The 23565-nt window shown below is 38.6% G+C and overlaps 1 protein-coding gene across 2 annotated transcripts; it reads right to left on the reverse strand.

The window, feature by feature from the left end:
- Nucleotides 1–90: 90 nt before the first annotated feature.
- LOC104611184 (uncharacterized) lies at nt 91–22622 on the reverse strand. 2 transcript variants are annotated; one of them, XM_010278142.3, is made up of 4 exons: nt 22391–22622; nt 18533–19306; nt 1512–1552; nt 91–1424 (listed from the first exon to the last, which is right to left on the reverse strand). In XM_010278142.3, exons 2-4 carry the CDS (start codon nt 18837–18839, stop codon nt 444–446), a joined length of 1329 nt encoding a protein of 442 aa, XP_010276444.1. In that variant the 5' UTR covers nt 18840–19306; nt 22391–22622; the 3' UTR covers nt 91–443. The 2 variants fall into 2 exon arrangements, with proteins under 2 accessions (XP_010276444.1, XP_010276445.1); XM_010278143.3 differs by having other exon boundaries at nt 18533–19109; nt 22391–22613.
- Between the last annotated feature and the right edge of the window lie 943 nt (nt 22623–23565).

The following is a 23565-nucleotide window of genomic DNA, read 5'->3' on the forward strand; positions in this document are numbered from 1 at the left end:
AGAGACTGTTCGAATGGTGTGAGTACAGGCTTGCACTGACTGAAGACGATCTCTATGAACATGCATCAAAGACAGACCATGGATCACGAGTGACTGATGAGATGATCATAAATTAAATGGTTAATCAGTTATTTATATGTTGTTTTCTTTAGGAAAGGTGGAAAAGGGTTAGAACGTAGCCCAAATAAAAAACAATCCCCTCACGTTCGTCGCCATCAGAAAAGAATTTTATCAGATCAGATGGCTGAAAAGTGAAAACCTTAAGTTTTAGTATACAAGACTTACTGAGGAGGGGGGAGGAAAAAGTGAAAAAGGGATGTATGGGAGAAAACAGCCAAAACCAGCATATATAACACACGTCTGCCACATAAAATCTTGCAACTGAAATATAACCAGAAATCAACTACTTTCACCAGATCAGATGGATCTTAAGCATACTATGCCTACTGGGTCCTGGCTCGACGGTGATGACCCATTCTGCGGAACACCTTCGTGCCAAAGAAATCCTTTCCTGTTTTCCCCTTAAACGTCAAATGCTTCTTAATTTGATTCTTTAACAAGGAACTACTAGTTCGTGCCACCGGATGAGACTGGTTTCTCTGCAATCCAACCCCAGAATGATTTGAACTGTGATGATCACTACTTTTACTCCCTTGAGCATCAGAGATTACGACCCCTCTGTTCCTCCGTATTGACCTCAAGGCCATATGCAGTGGCTCAGAAACTGGTGAAGATTCATCTGTCACACCACTGGTTTTCAGGCATAAAGGGCATGGAGGGTCATGAATCTGGGTCTTTGGTGTTGCTTGCTCCAAGCAATCTGCATGGAAGATATGGCTGCAATGAAGGACCCCAGCAATTGGCATGTCACCACCTCTGACAATTCGATAGGAGCTCCATGGGGACTTCTGCCAAAGAAGTCTTCCGCAAAGTCCACATTTCTGATCCCCTGTAGAGTAGTTTGGCGATCCAAGGTCCAAATCAATGTGCTCTGATATATCAAAGCCTTCTCCTCCATCATATCCTATGTCATCGGTACTAGCAATGCTCAACCTGAAACCCTCTCTTCTAGAGCTTGTGCTGGGCTCTGGGGAACCGTCCATCTTCTGGAGCTCAGTGAGGGTTTTCTGGAAGAGACCTGAGCTGTTCTCGGGCCAATGAGATGGTGAAGTTCTATTCTCACTAGGTATAAACCTACTGATGCTGCTTGTATCAGCAGAAACAGAAGGCTCACAATCTGACACAGGATTGTGGAATACCAAAGGATAAACTGGTTTTGATATGAAAAAACGTCGACTGGAGAAGTTGCAGCTGGAAGAAGTTATGGGCAGTTTGTTAGTTGATCCCAACGGGCTGGATTCAGAAAGGGAAGACGGGGAACCAAAACTATTGGATGCTGCAGATGGTCCACCAGTAAATGGCCTCTGCAACCAGAAGCAAGCAAACAAGACAATGAGCATGAATGTAATTTAGACTCAAAGCCACATAGCCATAAAAGTAAGAGAACTCACCTCAGTGGACCGAGGAAAAATAGATGTCCCAGGTTTTGACCCTATAAAAAAATAAAAAAAAGGTGATCTTTACATTAGTGCAACTTGACAAATTGTGCATCCACAAAAGATAAAACTCTACTTCTCCTCTTTAATATCTAATGGCAAACAATAGCTTTAGGTTGTTAGCAATATGGCTGTAAAAAAGATGTCTGGTATCCTTTTTAATATGAAGTACGCTTATGATGACCTGAATGCAAGGGAATCTAAAAGAGAATTTATCAAAGAAAATCTAGCAAATCGTAATTAACAAAAGTAGAGATTTCAACAATAAACAATTTTTTTGATAGGTAAAAAAGAAAAAAATATATATTAAAAGAAAAAAGAAACTGAATACAACCTCAAGGCAGGTGTTAAGATAACACCCCCCAAATCAAAACTACTACTACCAAACACCAAGAACCACAAAAGACAAGAAAGCAAGAGAGCCCCATCACTTTTACACAACAACCGCAACAACAAAGTAGGGCTGTTCACAGGTCAGGTTGGGTCAGTTTACTAGTTTTTTTTCAACTGACCCGACCTGGTCGGGTTACTTAAAGATTAAACTGAAACCGACCCTCTATTAAGCAAAACCGACCTGCTCGATTTAGGTCGGTTTTGGTTTAAATATATACATTTCTGAAATATATATTTCAGCTTTAAATAAATATATATCGGAAATATACATATTATATATAATATTTCAGAATATATTTTCTGGAAAAATATTTAAAACTGAAATATACATTTCAGAAATATATATATATATATATTTAAAACCAATATATATATATATATATTTAAAACCAATATATATATATATATATATATATATATATTTAAAACTGAAATATACATATTATATATAATATTTCAGTGAGAATATATTTATTAGAAATACATTTTAAACTGAAATATATGTTTTGGAATATACATATTATATATAACATTTCAGTGAGAATATATTTATAGATAACTCGATTTGGTTTCGGTTTCGGTTTCGGTTTCGGTTTCGGTTTTCGTGTGTGAAAACCGAACCGAATTATCGGTTTACCCATCTTTCCAACCTGAAACCGACCGGTGGTGAAGAAAAACCGGCCAAATCGAGTTGGGTCGGGCCGGGTTGGTCGGTTTGAATTTATTTGTGAACAGCCCTACAACAAAGTGATGCAAATGCTAGGCACAGGTCAATCTTCCACCTCACGGAACTCTTCTGGGCCTCCCTCCTCATCCCAAATTTCTCCCCCTAATGCTAGACCTTTCTCAAGCCTTCTTCTTTCCTCTTCCTCTTATATGCTTCCAAGGCTTTTCTTACAACATTCTCTTCCCCTAAGAAGAACAAGCCCAAGGATTTACCAATTTCCACTTCTTTGTCGAGTATCATCTTCAAATCCACGCTTCCTTTCTTTATTTCCTTTTCATTCGGCATCACCTTAGCAAAGACCTCTTTCGAATCATACTCATCACTAACAGCTTTTTTCTGACAAGCCAGGCTTAATCGGCTTCTTTCCCCCCCTAATGTTTCAGAGACCTTTCTCAAGTTCTTCTTTCCTCTTCCTCACGTATGCTTCAAGGCTTTTCTTACAACATTTTCTCCCCCTAAGAAGAACAAGCCCAAGGATTTACCAATTTCCACTTCTCTGTCAACTAGCATCTTCAAATCCACGCTTCCTTTCTTTATTTCCTTTTCCTTCAGCATCACCTTAGCAGAGACCTCTTTCAAATCAGACTCATCCCTAACAGCTTTTTCTGACAAGTCAGGCTTAATCGGCTTCTCCTGACTAGAACCATCCTGAGAGGCTTCTTTCTACCCCCCTTGGATGAGAGTGAAGATTCCGAGCAAGGGTTCTCATGACTCAGAACTTAGTTTAACCCCTCTTCTTTTATAAATCCTTTTATACTTACTTGTCGGCCCAGTTCCCACCAGACCCTCCTTTAGCCTTGGAAAGACCGTCATGATGTGAACAACGTTTAGCTTTGCTTGAAGTTCTGATCTTCTTTGGGGTCAACAGAACATCAACACTTTCAACTACACTTGCCTCATTTCCCCTGCGATCCAAGTCAACTCCCAGCCTGCCAACAACCACTTTTTTTTTTTTGATCAATAACACTTTCATTAATCATCAGTAGAAAATTTATAGGAGGAAGATAAACACACTTATCTTCCAAGAGTCACTAAGAGCCTCATAAAAGAAAGAAAAAAGAAGAAAAAGAGAAAAGAATACACTCAAGTTACATCTTAGCCCAAAACAGTGTCCCTTTCTGCCCCTTGTTTAGCTAAACTGTCAGCTTGAGAATTAGCCGATCTTTTAACCCAACATGTCTTAACTTCCATCTCCCGCACCAGCCACATGAATTTCCTCCTCTCATTGTTATACTTCCATAAACCATTTTGATCTTTAGACAGCCATCCTATCACCACCTCTGAATCCCCTTCAATTATGAGTTTCTTGATGTTCAACTCCTTAGCTTTTCGAACTCCTTCCATAACTGCAAGGATCTCAGCTCTAAGGGAGTCACCCACTCCAATTGGGCCTGAGAACATGGCAAAGATGACCCCATTTTTGTCCCTAAAAACACCTCCAATCCCCGATTGCCCCGGATTTCCCCTACTGCATCCATCAACGTTTAATTTCAAGAATCCTCTAGGTGGGGGAGTCCAAACCACTTTCATTACTGACTTGGTCTGTGTGCAATTTGCAATTTCACCCCACTTCCTCAACATGTCATCCACAATGTAATCTGTGAATAGTTTCAAATATTTCAGCCACTGTACCGCCCTAATATGTATGATAGCCTTCAGATCTGCTGCTCCTCTTTGGATTTCTGAGAATATCCTGGAGTTTCTTTCCTCCCACAATGTCCAACATACTACAGCCCTTAGTGGGGGAGAAAAGGCCCTGCAAGTCTGATGGGGGATTCAAACTGCATCCAAATAAGGAGGAAGCCCAATCCCAAATTGACCTCGCAAAGTGGCAAGACACCAGTAGGTGAAAACCAGTCTCCCCATCCGCTTTACATAGAACACACCACTGAGGTGACAAACAAGTATTGGGTCTCTTCTTTTGGAGTAGATCACCAGTGTTAATTCTTTCCAGATAGGCTTCCCAACAAAAACTACCAACCCTAGGAGGTATTGCTCTGCACCAAACCTCACCAACAGGGAAAGGGGGGAAGGTAGGACTGGTGGACTGACTTAAGACTTTGAAGAACGAGGCACAAGAGAAGATGCCATTGGGGGTAGGTGTCCAAATTCTAGAGTCCTCCCTAGTGGGGTCTAAGACAACATTATCAAGAAGTGCAATAAGGCTCGAAATATTGTCAAGGTCTGAGTCCCTCAAATCCCTTCTTAAACCCAAGTTCCACCCAATCCCAGAAGTGGAAGAGGACGGGGTGATGAAAGACGAGATCGGCTCATTTTTCAAATCAGATAGAGCATACAAAGAAGGAAATTGATCCTTTAAAGGGGCGCTCCCCACCCAGGTTTGTTCCCAAAATTTTATGGAATTACCGGAATTCAAGTCATACCTGATATTAGGGAAGAAAACTGGTAGCCTGCCAACAACCACTTCAGAAACCAAGTAACCAGCATTGATCCTATGGCGTGTGTCTTGATTTACGTTATCTAAGTCAGAACCCTGCTCATCCTCAACTTCTAATAAGCCATCTCCTTCTTCCTTGTCTCTCCCTCCTCCCTCCTCCCAGTCCTTGATTTTTCCCTCCACCCTAGCTTTATTCGCAACCCCATCATCCTTCTCCGGGCTTCCTCCCACTAGAAACAGAACCCCTAATCTCCTGGCTTAATTCTTAGCACGAAGAAATAGGGTTTGGCTCTTTCTTCCCTACCACTGGATCGAGCGCCAAAACATTGGAAGTGTCCTCAAACTCCTTACCACAACTACCTTGAGGATGCTCCTTAGAACTCGAAGAGTCTTCACAACTAATCGAGCAAGGCCCAAGTGTTCAAAAGTCAGAAGCGTTAGCCACCAAAAAAACAATATTCGAGGCATTCCGAGTAGACATGTAAGCTACCCCTTTCAAAAACAATAAACAATAGAGAAGAGAGACAAAACAAGAGAGAATAGAATAAAGAAAGAATTACCCTATAATGCCATTTATAAGTCCATATAATCAAATCCAATTCAACCAATTTCTCTCCAAATGCTTGGGTATATTTATACACCTATATCTAGGTTTCCTAGTTCCACTTACATTCTAACAATTACTACTAACTGTCCTCTTCTCATGGAAGGATTTACCAAAAATCACTTTCAAAAAGGAGCCTTCCTAATCCAAGAGACCAAGATTCCTATTAAAAAAATGAAGACATGTATATATGTACATGTTTGAAAATGTGGGGTTACTGGTGCAGATCTATATTTGGTAGTTGTGTAAAAATAGAATTGTATATATTCCTAGGATTGTGGAAGGATTGATTTAGAAAGTTTTTCTTTCTATTCTTGTACACTCTATTTTCTTTTCTTTCTATTTTTCTTCTTTTTATTTATTGCTGCAGCTTACTGTATAAATATGTCGATTGGCAATAGAATGATATACATCAGTATTCTACCATTCCAAAACATGGTATCAGAGTTCTAGGTTTGTCAACCTTGAGATTTTTTTCGGCCTTCATTGCCAGTTTTTCGCGTCTTTCTCTTCTGGCCTTCAGTGTTGATCTGTAACCAGAAGTGTTTCTTTATTCTCCTTTATTCCGGCCAGTTCTTCCCTCCTTTATTCTCCTTTCCTGTTGGCCTTATTTTTCCTCCATTAACAATGTCTAACATGACTGCAACAAGTGCTCCCGTCCACAACTAGTGCGTACCTATTTGAAGGGAAAAGGAAAAATTAGTCACCTTCTTGGAACAGGACCAAAGTTGGGCGAGCCAAATTTTGATGCTTGGGACGAAGAGGACTCCATGATTATGTCATGGTTGTGGAGTTCAATGACACCCGAGATCAGTGATACTTGTATGTTTCTTCCCTCTGCAAAGGCTATTTGGGATGCTATCCGACAAACCTATTCCAAAGCAAATGACGCTGCTCGTGTCTATGAGGTCAAATTGAAGACAGTGGCGGCCAAACAAGGGAGCAGAAGCGTTACAGAGTATGCAAATCTGCTGCAAAATTTATGGCATGAGCTTGATCATTATCGGGTTCTTGAGACAAAGAGCCCTGATGATGTTGTGATCTTGAAGAATTTTATTGAAAGAGATAGGGTGTATGATTTTTTGGTCGGACTGAATGTTGAATCTGATTAGGTCCGAATACAAATTCTTGGCAAAGAAGAAGTGCCTCCATTGAATGAAGTCATAGACCTTGTCAGAGTTGAGGAAAGCCGTCATGGAATCATGCTTGAGCCTAAAGATCCCAAAGGCTCAACCATGGTGGCAAGGGAAGGAAGTTACAGTGGTTCAAAGGGTGAGAACAATCACAACTTGGCTCGTGACACAACTACCCGTGACTCTAACGATAACCTCTGGTGCACCTATTGCAAGAAGCCCAGACACACAAAAGATAGGTGCTGGAAACTTCATGGGAAACCTCCCACATCCAGCAAGGAATGGGGAAATCGAGGAGTTTCAAAAAGAGTTCAACAGGCCCATAATGTCTCCACAACCACGCAGTAAGAACACTCAAGTCAGGGACCATTTAATGATGAAGAAATTGAAAGGCTAAGGAGCTTCCTGAAATCCTTGAAACCAGGAAGTGGTTCTACCTCTCTTGCTCTCTCAGGTGAGTCTTTATCTCTAGGATTACATGCCTCGACTAGTGTTTTTCCATGGATTCTTGATTCTGGAGCTACTGACCACATGACACCCTCTTCACTACATTTTCTCACCTTTACACCCTAACCTAGTAAAAGAAAAATTTCTATTGCTGATGGTTCTTTCACCACAGTGGCTGGAATTGGGAATATTCAAATTACTCCATCCCTATTGCTTAAAAATGTGCTTCATGTTCCTAAGTTATCCACTAGCCTTATCTCTATACATAAACTCACCCAGGATGTGAACTGCAATGTTATGTTCTTTCCTTCTTACTGTGTATTTCAGGACCAGGTTTTGGGGAAGAAGATTGGACTTGCTAAGGAAAGGGATGGACTCTACTACCTTGAAACAACCAGCAAACCATCTCACACTGTTATGCATGTCACACACGAGTCATTCTTATCTACCTCTAATAAAGATTTAATTTGGCATCATCACTTCCGTTTCGGTCATCCTTCATTTCCTGTTTTAAAAACAATGCTTCCTTCCTTGTTTAAAAGAATTGATGTTGAAACCTTTCATTGCGATGTTTGTGAACTTGTTGCTAAGCACAAAAGGGTTTATTTCCCAATCAGCAATAAAAGATCTTCAACTCCTTTTTATTTCATTCATTCGGATATATGGGGCCCTTCTCAAATTCCCAACATTACTGGTTCTAGATGGTTTGTCACCTTTATTGACGATTGCACTAGGGTCACGTGGATTTTTCTTCTTAAGTCTAAATATGATGTGGGTACCATTCTTCCCAACTTTCATAACATGGTCCAAACTCAATTTGGTGTGAGAATTAAAAGGTTTCGATCTGATAATGCAACAGATTATTTTAATCAGAATTTGTCTCCATTTTTTCAAAAAGAAGGCATTGTGCATGAATCCTCCTGTGTTAACACTCCCCAACAAAATGGGATAGCTGAGAGGAAAAATGGCCATCTTTTACAAACCACCCGAGCCTTTCTCTTTCAAAACCAGGTGCCAAAACAATATTGGGGGGAAGTTATCCTTACTGCTGCATACACCATAAATAGACTATCATCTAAAGTTCTTGACAACCGAAGCCCAATACAAGTCCTTTCTCAATTCTACCCTGATATTCGAACCTCAAATAATCTCACACGAAGAATTTTTTGTTGCACTGCCTTTGTTCATGTCCATAATAAGGGAAAATTGGATCCATGAAAAATCAGGTGTGTCTTCTTGGGATATTCCCCAACTCAGAAAGGTTATAAATGTTATCATCCAGCCACCAGAAAATTCTACACCTCCATCGATGTCACATTTGAGGAGGGACAATCCTTTTAAACTCAACCTTATCTTCAGGGGGAGTCCTCATTAATGGAAGATAAGGCATCGGATCTACTCTCCTTAGATGTATTACCCTCCTCACAGTCATCCAACCGTCAAGAATCACATCCCTCTGAGCCACAATCCTCTGAGCCCCACATTCCCGAGTCTCGACAAGAGTCAAACAGCCCAACCATTGAACCAAATTCAGACACTGTTAACCCCCCAATGATGTGCATGATGATGTGAGATATGTGCAGGTTTACTCTAGGAGAAGAAATCCAGATCCTCAACTTGTGCAAGTCCAAGATTCAACTCCTAATCCTGGAATTGAGGGATATGCAGAACCTGAACCTGCACCTTCACAGTCTAAGTATGACCTACCTATTGCACTGATAAAAGGAACCAGAGAATGTACCAAACGCCCATTGTACCCTTTAGCCAAATCTATGTCGTTCCAAAGATTCTCTAAATCCCATAAAAGTTTTCTAGCCAGCATTAACACCATTCCAATTCCTAATACTCTAACCGAGGCACTCTCTAATAAGGAGTGGAGAAAAGCCATGAGAGTGGAAATGGAGGCACTAGAAAAGAACAACACATGGGAAGTTGTGGATCTACCAAGAAACAAGAAGTCTGTAGGTTGTAAATGGGTGTTCACAATTAAGTACAAATCTGATGGGTCGTTAGAAAGGTACAAGGCACGACTAGTAGCCAAGGGATATATACAGACTTATGGGGTAGATTATCAGGAAACTTTTGCCCCAGTAGCTAAAATGAATACAGTAAGGGTGTTGTTGTTTTTGGCTGCTAACTATAATTGGGATTTGCAATAGTTTGATGTAAAGAATGCATTTCTCCATGGTGATCTAGAAGAGGAGATATACATGGACATTCCACCGGGTTTTGGATAAGGCATTAAGGGGAACAAAGTTTATAGGTTGAAGAAAGCACTAAAAGGCCTCAAACAATCTCCGAGAGCATGGTTTGGAAGGTTTACAAAGGTGATGCTTAGTACAGGTTACAAGCAAAGTCAAGGTGACCACACATTGTTTATCAAACACAGCCTCAGGGGGAGTTACTGCACTATTAGTTTATGTGGATGATATAATCGTTACTGAGAATGATAAAAAGGAGAAGGAAGCATTGAAAAACTGCCTTTCCAGAGAATTTGAGATAAAAGACTTGGGGAGACTAAAGTATTTTCTCGGAATTGAAGTAGCACATTCTAAACAAAGCATCTTTATCTCTCAACAAAAGTATGTTGTTGATCTTTTGAGAGAAACAGGAAACATGGCATGTAAACCAGCTTCCACGCCTATAGATCCCAATCATAAACTTGGAGAAGCCAGCGAGAATGCAAGTGTAGACAAGGAGATGTTCCAAAGACTGGTTGAAAAACTCATTTATCTTGCACATACACGGCCAGATATTGCATACGCTATAAGTGTAATAAGTCAGTTTATGCATAATCCTAAAGAAGTTCATCTGCAGGTTGCTCATCGAATTCTGCACTATTTGAAAGCCAATCCAGGAAAAGGAATTTTATTCAAAAGAAATGGGGGATTGGCTCTTGAAGCATATACAAATGTCGATTATGCAGGATCTCCAGTAGATAGACGGTCCACTTTCGGTTATTGTACCTTCTTGGGAGGAAACTTAGTCACTTGGAAGAGTAAGAAGCAAAATGTAGTGGCTCGGTCAAGTGCAGAGGCAGAATTCAGGGCTATGGCACAAGGAGTGTGTGAATTTCTCTGGTTGAAGATAATTTTTTTAGGACTTGAAGATTCCATGAGAAGAGCCTATGAAACTATATTGTAATAACAAGTCAGTCATTAATATTGCTCACAATCCTGTTCAACATGACAGGACGAAGCACATCGAAATTGACCGACACTTTATAAAAGAGAAACTGGACAGCAAGTTGATTTGCACTCCCTATGTGTATGCAAAAGGACAACTGGCCGATGTACTAACTAAAGGGCTCAATAGTACAGACTTTCGAAGAATTATAGCCAAGCTGGGAATGGAGGATCTCTATTCACCAGCTTGGTAGTTGTGTAAAAATAGAATTGTATATATTCCTAGGATTGTGGAAGGATTGATTTAGAAAGTTTTTCTTTCTATTCTTGTACTTTCTATTTTCTTTTCTTTCTATTTTTCTACTTTCTATTTTTTTCTTCTTTCTATTTATTGCAGCAGCTTACTGTATAAATATGCCGATTGGCAATAGAATGATATACATCAGTATTCTACCATTCCAAAACAGTACAAAATAAAACTTTGAAACCAACTGCAATATTATCAATAAACTAAGGATGTACAGACAAGAGAGACTCATCACACTTCTAGGAAGTTGCATGTATTTAGCAGTCATCAACTCCTCTGATGGAGTAGGCTGGTTGAAAGGTCAACTGAAAGTGCAACTTCTCTCCCTCGAACCAGTGAATCAAACTGAGGTTTCTCTAGCATCAGTTCCTGCATGACACTATTGAGTTGATGTCCGTCCTCATGTACACCAACTCTTAAATAGAAGTACCATCTAGTCTAAGTCTCAAACTTCAAGGATTAACTAACCACCTGGGGAGTGGGGACCAGAACAAATGTGCAATATTTGTAAGTTGTAACACGTCATGGATCTTCCCTATACTAGGTAGATTGATTTAGCAAATTGATGCTTGACCATATTTGCAGTTTTGCACACTTAGGTTCTTTCTTCTTCTTCTTCTTCTTCTTCTTCTTCTTCTTCTTCTTCTTCTTCTTCTTCTATATTTTTTTAATATATGTCACATATTTTCTATATATTATATATAAATATATACTTATATTATATTTATAATAATCTATTTATAAATATTATATATTTTTAAAATATTTATAATATATTATATATCATTTATTATTTATAATATAATATTATACATATATTTATATAATACATATTATAAATATAAAAAACCGAAGAACCAAACCAGTCAAAAACCGAAACCGGTGGACTGGTTAACTGATGGTACCGGAAAGTTGTGGCTTGGTATATAAGGTGAAGCCATGTTCTCAATGAAGCTAGTTGTATCAACAACCAGAAGAATTTACCAACTCAGTTAGCTGGCATCCTCAATATGGAGAGGCCCTGCAAAAAATTATTAACTATGCCAACTCCAAACCAGTGCTCTGTAAGATGTATTAATAAGAGTTTTTATTGGTCAAACTATATTTTGGCACAAGAATATGCATCCATCAAACAGTGCAGGCACACAGGCACTTTTTCGGTAATCACATGCAGAGGGATGTTCAGTACCCAACATGTAAGGGGTACTATTAAGAGTCAAGAAGATGATGCCCAGTTCTCAATTTTCTATATTCCTTTCAATGGTCAAAATTTTCTAGGAACAAAATTTCCAGATCAGATTGTTCAAAGATATCCATCAAACAGTGCAGGCACACATGCGTTTTTTCGGTAATCACATGCAGAGGGATGTTCAGTACCCAACATGTAAGGGGTACTATTAAGAGTCAAGAAGATGATGCCCAGTTCTCAATTTTCTATATTCCATTCAATGGTCAAAATTTTCTAGGAACAAAATTTCCAGATCAGATTGTTCAAAGATATCCAATTATTAGTTATTATGTCCCAAACCAGTGTTTTAGAAGCACAAGGGACACACACATATATATAAAGGAAAACAAAAGAAAGGTGATAAGGTATCACCCGAGAGAGAAACATAACCAAACACCCCTGCAGAGATAAAAGCAAAACCAAATCAAACCCACAGCCACAATAAACCTACGGAGATAAAAGAAAGGCGGTATGCTTGTTCAGCTCCATCTTCTCGAGGCAATAGAAAAAGAGAGGAACTTGTATGGAGGGAACTAAGCGTTGGTGTGGACAGTTTGGGAAGAAAAAAAATCAAAGGATCTTTAATGAAAAGTGTAAATCAAAGGATGAACTGATTGAAGCCATAAAAGTTAGGACTGGGGATTGGGTAAAAACATTGGACATCTTCCAAGAATTCTCAACCAATGACATAATAAGGTCTTGGACTGAAGTGGCGCAAACAGTTAGACATAAAGAAAGTGTAAGAATGGAAATGGAAACCATTATCTATAAAAAAGTTGAAGCTGAACTTTGATGGTAGTTCTTTGGGCAATCCAAGAAGAGCAGGTATAGGGGGAGTGTTTAGAAACCACCGATGAGCAGTTGTGGCTTTGTTTTCAGAAACAATTGGTTCTGGAGATTCTGTACAGGCTGAAATATTGGCTCTTACAAGGAAAGAAACTTGCATGACATCATGGAGTCAGGGATTTGGAAATTGGAAATACACAATTAGTTATATCATGGACCAAGAAAATCAACTCAGCACCTTGGAAATACAGGCATGCTTTTAGGGAGATTGATCACCTAGCAAAGAGGTTTAATTCTAATTTCATCTGGGTAAGGACTGCAAAAGGAATGGCAGATGTATTGGCCAAAACAAGGAGTAGATAGGCCTCTTTTGTTTTGGGCAAAGTTGTAATCTGATGTAATTTGGGTTGATGGGATTGCTATAATAATTGTACTAAGTTTCTGAACTAATCTTATGAAATACTTTTGCTGATCAAAAAACAGATCAAGTTCTAAATGGTGTTACAGTTTTTTAATCATTTACAGAGTTGTGTAGGCACATTATTTCGTTAGCCATTTCAAATCTATTTTCAGAAGACCTTTAAATGAAAGGATCTGGTTGGTAAGTCCAGAAAACAGAGAGTGGTTAGAAAGGAGATTTGAATTGGAGGAGATAAAGGAAGCAATCTTTTCAATGGATAGAACAAAAGCTCCAGGTCCGGACGGGTTCACAATGGCTTTTTATCAAGATTGTTGGGGTATTATGGAGAAAGATATTGGGTCAGTGTTTGAGCTGTTCCACAGAAGGGGAATAATCAACCTGGGCTTGAACTCCCCTTTCATTGCTCTGGTTCATATGAAGAAAGAGGCATCACAACCAAGGGACTTCAGACCTATTAGTTTGGTGAACAGTTTGTACAAGATAATTGCAAAAGTGTTGTCTCTAAGAATAAAGAAGTTTCTCCCTTCCATAATTGCACCTAACCAAGGTGCTTTTGTGATGGGAAGACAAATTACCGATCAAATCTTGATTGCTAATAAGAGTCTGGAGAGCTTTAGGAAAAACAAGAAGAAGGGAGTGGTGTGTAAACTAAACTTGGAGAAGGCTTATGACATGGTTGATTGGTCTTTTCTATTGGAGGTGTTGAAAAGTTTTGGCTTTGGAGACAGTTGGTGTAAGTGGATTTGGGGTTGTATTAGAAGCTGCCACTACTCTATCTTGGTGAATGGAACTGTGGTGGATTTCTTCCCCGCCTCGAGAGGAATAAGACAAGGTAATCCACTATCCCCTTTCCTCTTCACTCTGATTGTTGATGTACTTGGGAGATTGATTCAAAGAGCAGATTCAAGGAATTTAATAAAAGGATGGAGAGTAGGAAGGGAGGAGATACCTCTTACTCATCTGCAGTTCACGGATGACAATCCTTTTCTGCGAAGGTGGGGACATTGAGTGGATCCGGAACCTAAAATTGGCAATACAACTCTTTGATGAGGTATTTAATCTCAACGTGAATTTGGATAAGAGTATTTTGGCGAGTGTGAATTTGGGGGAGAGGGAACTTAGAGAATATGCAGGTGTGTTAGGGTGTGCAACCTTGGAATGGTCGATGGCTTACTTAGGCCTCCCCCTGGGAGATAACCCTAAGAAGGTAAGCTTTTGGAACCCAATAGTGGAGAGATTTGGCAAAAGGCTTGCTTCTTGGAGGAAAAATTATCTTTCCTTGGGGGGGAGAATCACTTTGATTAGATCAACCCTAGCTAATCTTCCTGTGTATTTCCTATCAGCGTTTAAGATCCCCACAAAGGTCTCTAACACTTTGGAAAAGCTTATGAGGGAGTTCTTGTGGGAGCCTGGAGAGGAGAAGTGGGACCATAGGGTGAGTTGGGAGGTGGTAACTAGAGGTAAAAAGCTAGGTGGTCTTGGGATTGGGAATGTTAGGAAGAGGAACAGGGCTTTGTTGGGGAAATGGTTATGGAGGTTTCCGTTGGAAAGAGACAAGTTGTGGACAAAGATTGTGGCTAGCATACACGGGTTGGAAAACAATGGTTGGGAACTTGGAATCTTGGCAAGGACTATAGCCGCCTCTCCTTGGTCAGCCATACACAATCTGCTTCCAGTTTTTTCCCCTTGTATCAGGTATGGTCTTAACTCCGGTAATAAAATAAATTTTTGGGAACAACTTTGGGTCAGGGACTCACCTCTGATGGACCAATTTCCCTCTTTGTATGCTCTTTCTGATTTGAAAAATGAACCCATTTCTTCCTTCTTAAGCCCCTTAGACTCTCCTTCAAGGTTTGGGTGGAACCTAGGTCTGAGAAGGGCAATTAGGGATGCAGACTTGGACCACCTTTTGTCTTTGTTAGCTATCCTTGAAAATGTTTTCTTGTATCCCAATAAGGAGGACACCAGATTTTGGGTTCCCTCCTCTTCAGGTGTTTTCTCTTGTGCCTCATTTTTTGAGACTTTAACTTAGCCTTCTGATCCCATTGGGTTGTCTTTCCTGGTTAAAGAAATTTGGAGTAGACCCATTCCTCCTCGGGTTGGTAGTTTTTGCTGGGAAACTTTTCTGGAAAGAATTAACACAAATGGCCTACTTCAGAAGAAGAGACCCAACTCTTGTTTACTTCCTAATAGATGTAATCTCTGTAAAGCTGATGGGGAAACTGGTTACCACCTTATGGTTACTTGTTCGGTTGCTAAATCAGTTTGGGAGTGGGTCATTTCCCTTTTTGGATATGTTTGGATACCCCCTGGGAGTGTCCAAAGCTTGTTCTCTCCCTCCTTTTTCAGATGGTCGAAGAAGAGAGGGAAGACTATGTGGAGAAGCATCAGGTCTGCAGTGTGTTGGACTCTATGGGAAGAAAGAAATTCACGAATATTTTCAGATAAGGAAAGAACCATCGGAAACTTATTAGATCTAATTGGAAGGAGATAGCTTCCTCTGCCCTCTGTAAGAGGAGTTGTAGTCCTTTGTGGTCCCCTCCTCCTTCTGGGTTCATAAAACTGAATTTTGATGGCAGCTGTTTAAGGAACCCAGAGCCTTCTGGGATTGGGGGAGTATTCAGGAATGAGGTGGGGGCTATTATTGCTATGTTTTCAGGCCCAATTGGGGAAGGAGACTCTCTTGGGGCTGAGATCCTCGCAGCCCTGGAAGGCATCCAAAGAGCAAGGGAACTGAGCATCAGATGTTTGGTCCTTGAAGGTGACTCGGAGGTGGTGATTAGGTGGCTAAAAGGGGGAGACAGCGGCTTATGGAGTTATAACAATGAGAAGAATAAATTTAAATGGCTGAGTAGGGATATGGTGGTTCATTACAACTGGGTGAAGAGGACTGCAAATTCCTTTGCTGATGGGTTAGCAAAGCAAGGGGTGAATAGAGATTTGATTTTTTGGGCTAATTTTTTATTTTTTCCTTGTACTCTTTGATGAGGAGTTAAGTCTTTTTACCTCCCCTTTGTACCTAAGCTTCATATAGTTTCATATCTTTAATAAAGTTTCTTGTTATTGATCAAAAAAATATTATAGAACACATTATGTTTCTATTATGTCCTAACATGGCCTGAACCTCAAACTTCGATCAATTTCTTACACAACGTATTTTTACCAGACTCTCCAAATGGGTTCCATATCAGTATTGGATTTTCTTTTAACATTAATAGATCCAAGAAGCATCTACAAAATAATAAAATAAGAGCAACAGTACAGCACTATAGTATATATTATTTCTCCATGGTTAAGATTACACCCTTCTCCAACTAAGAGGAAGGAATATGTGGAGAAAGCACTAGAGCATCTTTTCTTTGGACTATTTGGAGCAAAAAGAACTTGAAAAATTTGAACAATAAAGCTCAAGAGGTTGGCATCAGTTTATCTTATTGCAGTAAGGATGGAAAACTGCATTTCTACATTAGAGGAATTCAAGGGTATCGGTATGGATTCTATATTGTAAGGGTGGCAAGTGGTGGCAGGTATTGTGCAACATAGAACTCATACTCCTCTTGCTTGGAGTGCTCAAGAATTTTGATGGATACTCTTTCGGCAATTCGGAACCCCCTGGGGTGGGAAGTCTGTTAAGAAACCATTAAAGAACTATGTTGTTCACTTCTTCAGGTCCAGCGGGAGATGTAAATTCTCACAGAGCAGAGCTTCTAGTCTTCAAGACCTAAAACTGCTCTTCTTCTCTTGCTGGAATGATGTAACAGAAACATGACTCTTTGGTGGTCATTGTCTAGATGTCTTCAATGGACAAAGGCCCTTTGAAACTCAGATTTCCATAAAGAAGCTAAAGCACTATATCCACCCAGCCTGAATAGCTCATTCAAGTGGATCCAAAGACCTCTAGTGCTTCTGTTGTTCATTAGCCAGAGAAGGCGGCATGTCAAAACTTGAGTGGGGATGGGGGACTGGCCCAAGGGTACATGTTAGAGCTGATTATAGTATTCATTTTCTGGGAATTTGGGATAGCTACATGCCGGTTTTTTGTTGAGCTTTTAACTTTTCTTACTGCACTTCGTTATACTGTGCAATGCTTTTGTCCCCTGCTACATTCTATCATCTTAAAAAAAAAAAAACAGTTTCTGTCCCCATAAATATAGTACAAATGAAACCTCAAGCTTTGTCATTCCCTTGCTCACAACATGTCTCTACCCACCCCTTTGGGGGAGGTCCTGAGTGCATCTCACTCAATCAATATATCCCCTCCCTTGCATTTGGATCACAAGTGCATCAGATGATGCTTGTGTTGGATTTTCATCATAAGTTCCACATCCATGCTCTTGCTGCATCTCAGTAATAGAGACTAAACATTGTTCTCAACTTCTCACACTCGGTTGAAAAACACCACTTATCAAGTTTTGTGAGTGCTGGTTCAAACCTTGGAAGTTCCCCTGGATCATGAAGACCAGAGATAGTGGAGAGGACTCTTTGGTATAGCCAGCTTTTAAACCAAAAGCTTTGCTTAATTGACATAATAAGAACATGACAAGAAACATAGATATAATCATATAAAGCATTCAAGTCAAAGCCAAGAACACACTTCTTCATAAGTGAGCTAGTCAAAGCCAAAGAAAGAAAGAAAGAAAAAGAAGTTCAATGAGGACAGTTGCAAGTTATATCATTATGGCACAAGAACAAAGGAATGCATAACCTTCCATATTATGCTAAATGCAAAACATCTACAAGAAACAGAAGTGAAGAACCATGCAGCACGCAACCCTCTATCCAGAAAGTAGCACAAACAAAGATCAGAAAAGGCATATACGTTTAGAATAATTTCAATGCAAGCTTGATGGTTCAACAACAGAACCCCCATAGAAATCCTGGCTGTGTTGCACCAACACAGACAGAATCAGAACCCAACACATTCAATAGTCTAACTCAGCAATGTTAAAAAACCTGTATTTGTTGACATATACACAGAAATTGTTATATTACTAAAGTACTTCTTTTTTAATTCTAACATCATATAGCTATGGAAAAGGTTAAAAATTTGTCTTTACTAATTATTTTTTCCTATAAAATAGCATTCACCAGGTACGTTAGCTTTTCATATATGCCAACTAATCTAGGAGGAAAAAGAAAAAAGTTTACAAGACTAGAAGCTTCCCTCAATAATCCAAAGTGTCAGAATCCAAGACATTTCTGACATGGACACACTCCATCCACTCGGCAGAATCCATATAACACTGAATCTTGGGAATATACATTTTCACTTGCCAGCAGGAAAGACTAAAATTTGCAAATTAAAAAGACTATTGTTCAAAAGCAGAAACCAGTTTCATATGAAGCACGGATAATCAAAGAACTGACAATTATGTCATAAAAGGGAGAGGAAATGAACTTAAATTACCTCCCATGGATGGGGTACTGCACTGGCCAAAATTGAATTTTTGTACTGGTGGTGTCCACTGAGGAGCCTGGAAATTGTCAGGGCTTCCAAAATAAGAAAATACCCCATCAGAGACAGACTGGTGATGATGGGTGCACTGGTCACTCCTCACCCTGCCTCTGCTTCCTTTACCATTTGAGGATAATGAAGAACCACATAGTAGGGCTCCGTGAGATAAACCATCTGACTGGAATCTACAATCCCATCTCCTTGATGGAGGAGGAGAGAAGCTTGAGTTTGTCCGCCAACGAGGTTCACCAAGATCCATGGAGCAGTCTCTTCTTCCTGTATTTGAATTTGCTCCATGTGGCCCAGCGGCCACACAACAAAGTGCACCCGTCTTAGCTATTTTTTTGGTAACAGCAGTTAAGATGAGCTGTTGTCCAAGTGATGGCTCAAAAGCATATGCCCGCGTGCAAAGCAGAAGGGCATGGATGTCAGGAATAAAGAGGAGATTTTGAATGGAAGATTATGGAGGTCTAACACAAGAATTGCAATCTCAGCTCCCCAGAACTAAGCCCAAAAAGAATGATGCAGACTGATTGGAAGACAAAAGGTTATAAGTTTCCCATCTCTAAAGGAGAACTATACATGAATATTTTCTTCGCCAAGATACACAAGCAAGGATTTGACTATAGCTTAATAGTTGAACTTTCCATTTATAAAATACAATTTCCAACTTGTGACTTCCTGAACAGCTACTCTTCTCTATGTCAACTTAATACCCCATTTATTCTGTACAAGTATTTCAGCTAACAAAGTGAGTGAGCAGCTGATGTAAGTAGGGTAAACAATAAAATGTAAAAAATAAAGATATCAATTAAAAGATAATGTGGCAGTTCTATGGATTCCATTCATGAGTTTTTTTTCCACCAACAAAACTTAATGCCAAAAAAAAAGATTAATTGAAAAAAAAATTAATGTGGCAGTTTGATAAATGCCATTCCTGGATATTCATCTACCTTCCTCCTTACTAAGCTTTGTAAGTGCAGTAAAAGCTAAAATTACAAAGACCTTGTAAAGTAAAAGTAAATAATTAAGAGAAAAAGCTATCAACTATCCTTTAGAAGGCATACTATAGGCCTAGAGTTATGAATTAAGAAGTTGCACTTGTTTTGTAAGTTTGTGGAAACCATGGACCATGTTCTGGTACATTGTGAGTTTGTGTATTGGATTTGGGGAAGAATGTTGGACATTTTAAGGGTTAAGTTGTGTTTTCCAGCCGACAAGAAGGGACTCATAAGTGCTTGGTGGTCAAGGGGGTTAAGTAAGGTTGGCAGAGTAGACTGGAGCATCAATCCTACAACAGTTTTTTGGGCAGTGTAGTGTGAAAGAAATAACAAAATCTTCAAGGAGAGGAAGACTTCAAATGAGGAGGTTTTCAAAAAAGCTTCGGGCATGTTGTTTTTGTGGTTAGCAAATCACTCTCTGTTCAAAATCAGACGTAAATTTGTAGTAATGAAGTTACCGCTCCCAATCAAAAAAAAATGAGACATTCTTTTTTTTATCAGGATCATCTTTTTGTCAGGAATCTGTAAATTTTTTTGCTATTTGGTTTTATTGTAATTGGGTTACTACAGAATCTCAATGTACAGGGGTTACTGTGCTGACCATATACCTTGGTTTGTTTTGATCAATTCAATATATTACATTAACTTTTCAAAAAAAAAAAAGAAAAAGAAAAAGAAAAAAGTTGGACTTGTTTCAAAGAAATGACACATGTCATGGGCAAAAGAGCTGATTTCACTACACCGACTCATGTTTATCAACCACCCCATTAAGTGATACCATAGGGATGGTGTAAATAACAGGGATCAATCTAATCAATCAAGTTATTCCCTGCCATTAGATCATTCATACTTGTATCAGGGACCACTAAAGGAAGGATCTTAAATCTATAAGAGATTTATTTCCTTCTTAGTAGCAATTTGCGAGGTATTGAGAATAAAAGAGTATATCTAGTGGGATTTACCATGTAATCGGTGAGACTTATGAGATACTACAAATAATTCTAGGTAGTTGTTAGGATGCAATATCTATTTTAGAATTTAGATTTTTATGATATCTTATGACTAATTCCCTTTCATGTGCCATCAGTGCCAACTAGAAAGGCTAGAATGATTTAGGCTACTTGCTAATTAAAATAGGAAAGTTGTTTTAGTGGTAATGAAATTACTATTTATTTAAGATTGTAAGTTCAGACTTGTTGTATTTTCAATCATTTTCTATACTTTTATCCTCTACATTATGGTGTTGTGAACTGTAACTCTAAACAATAGGTGTTCTCTAAGTTCTTTGTTTCATTTCTGCATTTCCATTTAGTTTCAGCAAGCCCTGCCTCTAGGCTGCACCATGTTTGAAACAATTGAGTTCATCCATACACAATGAAATCCACTGAGTTGGCATTTTGAAATATAATTTATCTCCCATGTTGCAAATATTATTTACACTGCTTCTGTCTCAGGCCTCAAGATATAATTTCTCTTCAATGACCAGATCCCAGAAGTTACTGTTTCTCAAGTTTCCCCAAACAAAGGTACTTAACGGTCCAGTCCTTAACTCTATATCTCTGAACACTCATCATACTGCATAGTGTGTATCTCCTCCTTTAGGATGTGAATTCCCATCAAGGTGCTTTAATGATGAGAACATAGAAAGCATCAAAACACCTTAAGGTTCAAGTCCTGCAGAATACATATTATCCGAGTTATGATATTTGATATGACTTACTAACCTTATTAGAGCAGTAAGCCAGCAGTCCCATGAGCCACTCCCCACACTTCGACTCTAGCAGATCAATTTATCTGAGTCTTCCTAAATGATCAATAAGGTGATGCACTGGTGTCCGGCAATTAGTTAGTAAGAACTTCAGCCTCGTTGGAGTATGAGTATCCTATAGGTCCACTAAACCCAAAAGGCTAAGAAGTGATAAACTCTATCAATTCCTTTCTTCCAAACGCCAAATATAACTGCATGGATATGGGCTTTAAAATGAATCCTGCCACTTGATATCAGACATGACTCCTTACCAAGATTACGGAGACCAGGAATTGACAGTGTGATAGGGCTTTTCGTATAGTGGGTGTTGAGTTCTTTCATACCTTCCTTCTCTTGATACAATTTCCTAGTTGCACACACAAAGATGCATATAGATGTGCACAATTAAGAACTAAGTCAGCATCTTATCATAATAAAGCACGAAAGGTTGGTATTGGCCACCAAATTTCCTAAACAAACATCGAAAGCTCAGAAATCCCTGAGCAATTCCATCCAATCGTCACCCTAAACGGACCTAACCCTTCAACCCCCCAGCTATTAGGAAAAGACTTTATGATTAGAAAGTAACATCATTTTTCATTTAATGGAGCTCCTCTCTCTATCAGCTTCTATAACGGCAAAATTTTTGACAGACCAATACACGCATGAGTAATCAATTGATCATTAATTTCAGTGAAAAAGAACAAAGGTTATCAGAGAAGTGATAAAGCACGAAAAACGGAAAACCACTTAACAGAATTAGCATAACTGGAAAAAAATCCATATATAAATAATTTCCATTAAACATGTAAGAACAAGTCGATGCACAGCGAAGTGTAAATCTACGAGAATGGAAATGGCCTAAAGCATCAAATTGAGAAGGTTCTATGATTCTATCAACTAAAAATCGTAAAACGAACCGATGCTAAACAATTACAAAAAAAAAAAAAACTCATACGAAGGATAAGTCCAAAAAATAAATAAGAAACAACAAGAAGAAAAAATATAAGCAAAAAATTGATGAAAAATCAAAGGAATGACAGTAGAAAGTATGGAACTTACCTTCAAATCACGACCAATTTCTAGGGTTTTAGCGGAGAAAAAAAGATTAAAAAAACGTGGATCAGATACTTGGGAAGTGGTCGTCCGAAGTTTTATAGTGTGTCGGAAACTGAGCCTGAGAGAATCGGAAAGGAGAGAGAAAGAGATAGACAAGGACAAAGGCAAAGGCTCCCAGTCTCAGAAAAAGACGCACCGAAAAGGAGAGCGTGTCGACCCTCTCGCTGTTTCTCTCTTCCTTTTATTTCTCTAGTTGTTGTTGTAGTGCTGCTTTCGGTATGTCCCACTTCCCGGACCAATTCCTTTACTTGTTTCTATGAGACACGTGAACGGTTTGGGTTGTGCACTTGTGCTCGTGACAGAGTATGGCTGATGAGTGATGAGCGATGGCTGTAAATAGATCGGGTTCGGGTCGGACTTAGTTGCATTCGCATTCGATTATCACGTCGGATTTGGATTTAATGCACCACCATTTTATTTTGTATAAAATGATTAAAAATAAAAGCAATTAATTATTTTAACTTATATATATATAATATAAATACAACATATTAAAAGTATTAATTATAAATTTTATATTATTATACATAATAATTATATATATATAAAATAATATTTTTTATTTGACTCGAGTTTTAATTCAAGTTCTAACATCAAAATCGAATATAATTAGGTTTGGAGTCCATTTACAGCCCTACTTGTGTGAGAGAGGCAAATAGATCAAATCGAAGTATAAAATTAAGTAAAAATGATCGAAATATTATATTAATGAAACGAACTAGATATTACTCTGATATTGTATTTCATAGACAAAATAAATTAAAAATTATTTGTACGAATCTTTCTTTTGGAAACTCCTGATAATCTTGACCTCGTTAAAATTAGTAAAATTGCAACGTTCAAATCAATTTTATTAATAGACGATATAAAATTTAAGGTTATACTAGTGGGGCCCCATGCATGCATGAAAAGCAACAAAAATTAAATTTCAATAATTTTTTAAATAAATAATGAGATGTAATAATTTGTTAAATTATGTCATTTTTTTGTTTTTTATTGATTTCTTTTAAAATTTAATAATTAATATACGCTTTCTGTTAATTTATGATAATTAACAAAAATGTTCTATTAATGTCTCTTAAATTCTATTAACTAATAAAAATATTATATTAATCTAT

Source organism: Nelumbo nucifera, chromosome 2 (genome assembly GCF_055504915.1).
Source record: "Nelumbo nucifera cultivar China Antique chromosome 2, China Antique-T2T, whole genome shotgun sequence".
NCBI lineage: Eukaryota > Viridiplantae > Streptophyta > Magnoliopsida > Proteales > Nelumbonaceae > Nelumbo > Nelumbo nucifera.

Bases quoted from the DNA above. Each gene is read 5' to 3' on its own strand.
- LOC104611184 (XM_010278142.3), bottom strand. From the start codon at position 18,839: ATGGATCTTGGTGAACCTCGTTGGCGGACAAACTCAAGCTTCTCTCCT. The intron at 1,553-18,532 runs GTAATTTAAGTT...ATTTTTTTATAG, and splicing joins CAGTACCCCATCCATGGGAG to GGTCAAAACCTGGGACATCT. The intron at 1,425-1,511 runs GTGAGTTCTCTT...TTCTGGTTGCAG, and splicing joins TTTTTCCTCGGTCCACTGAG to AGGCCATTTACTGGTGGACC.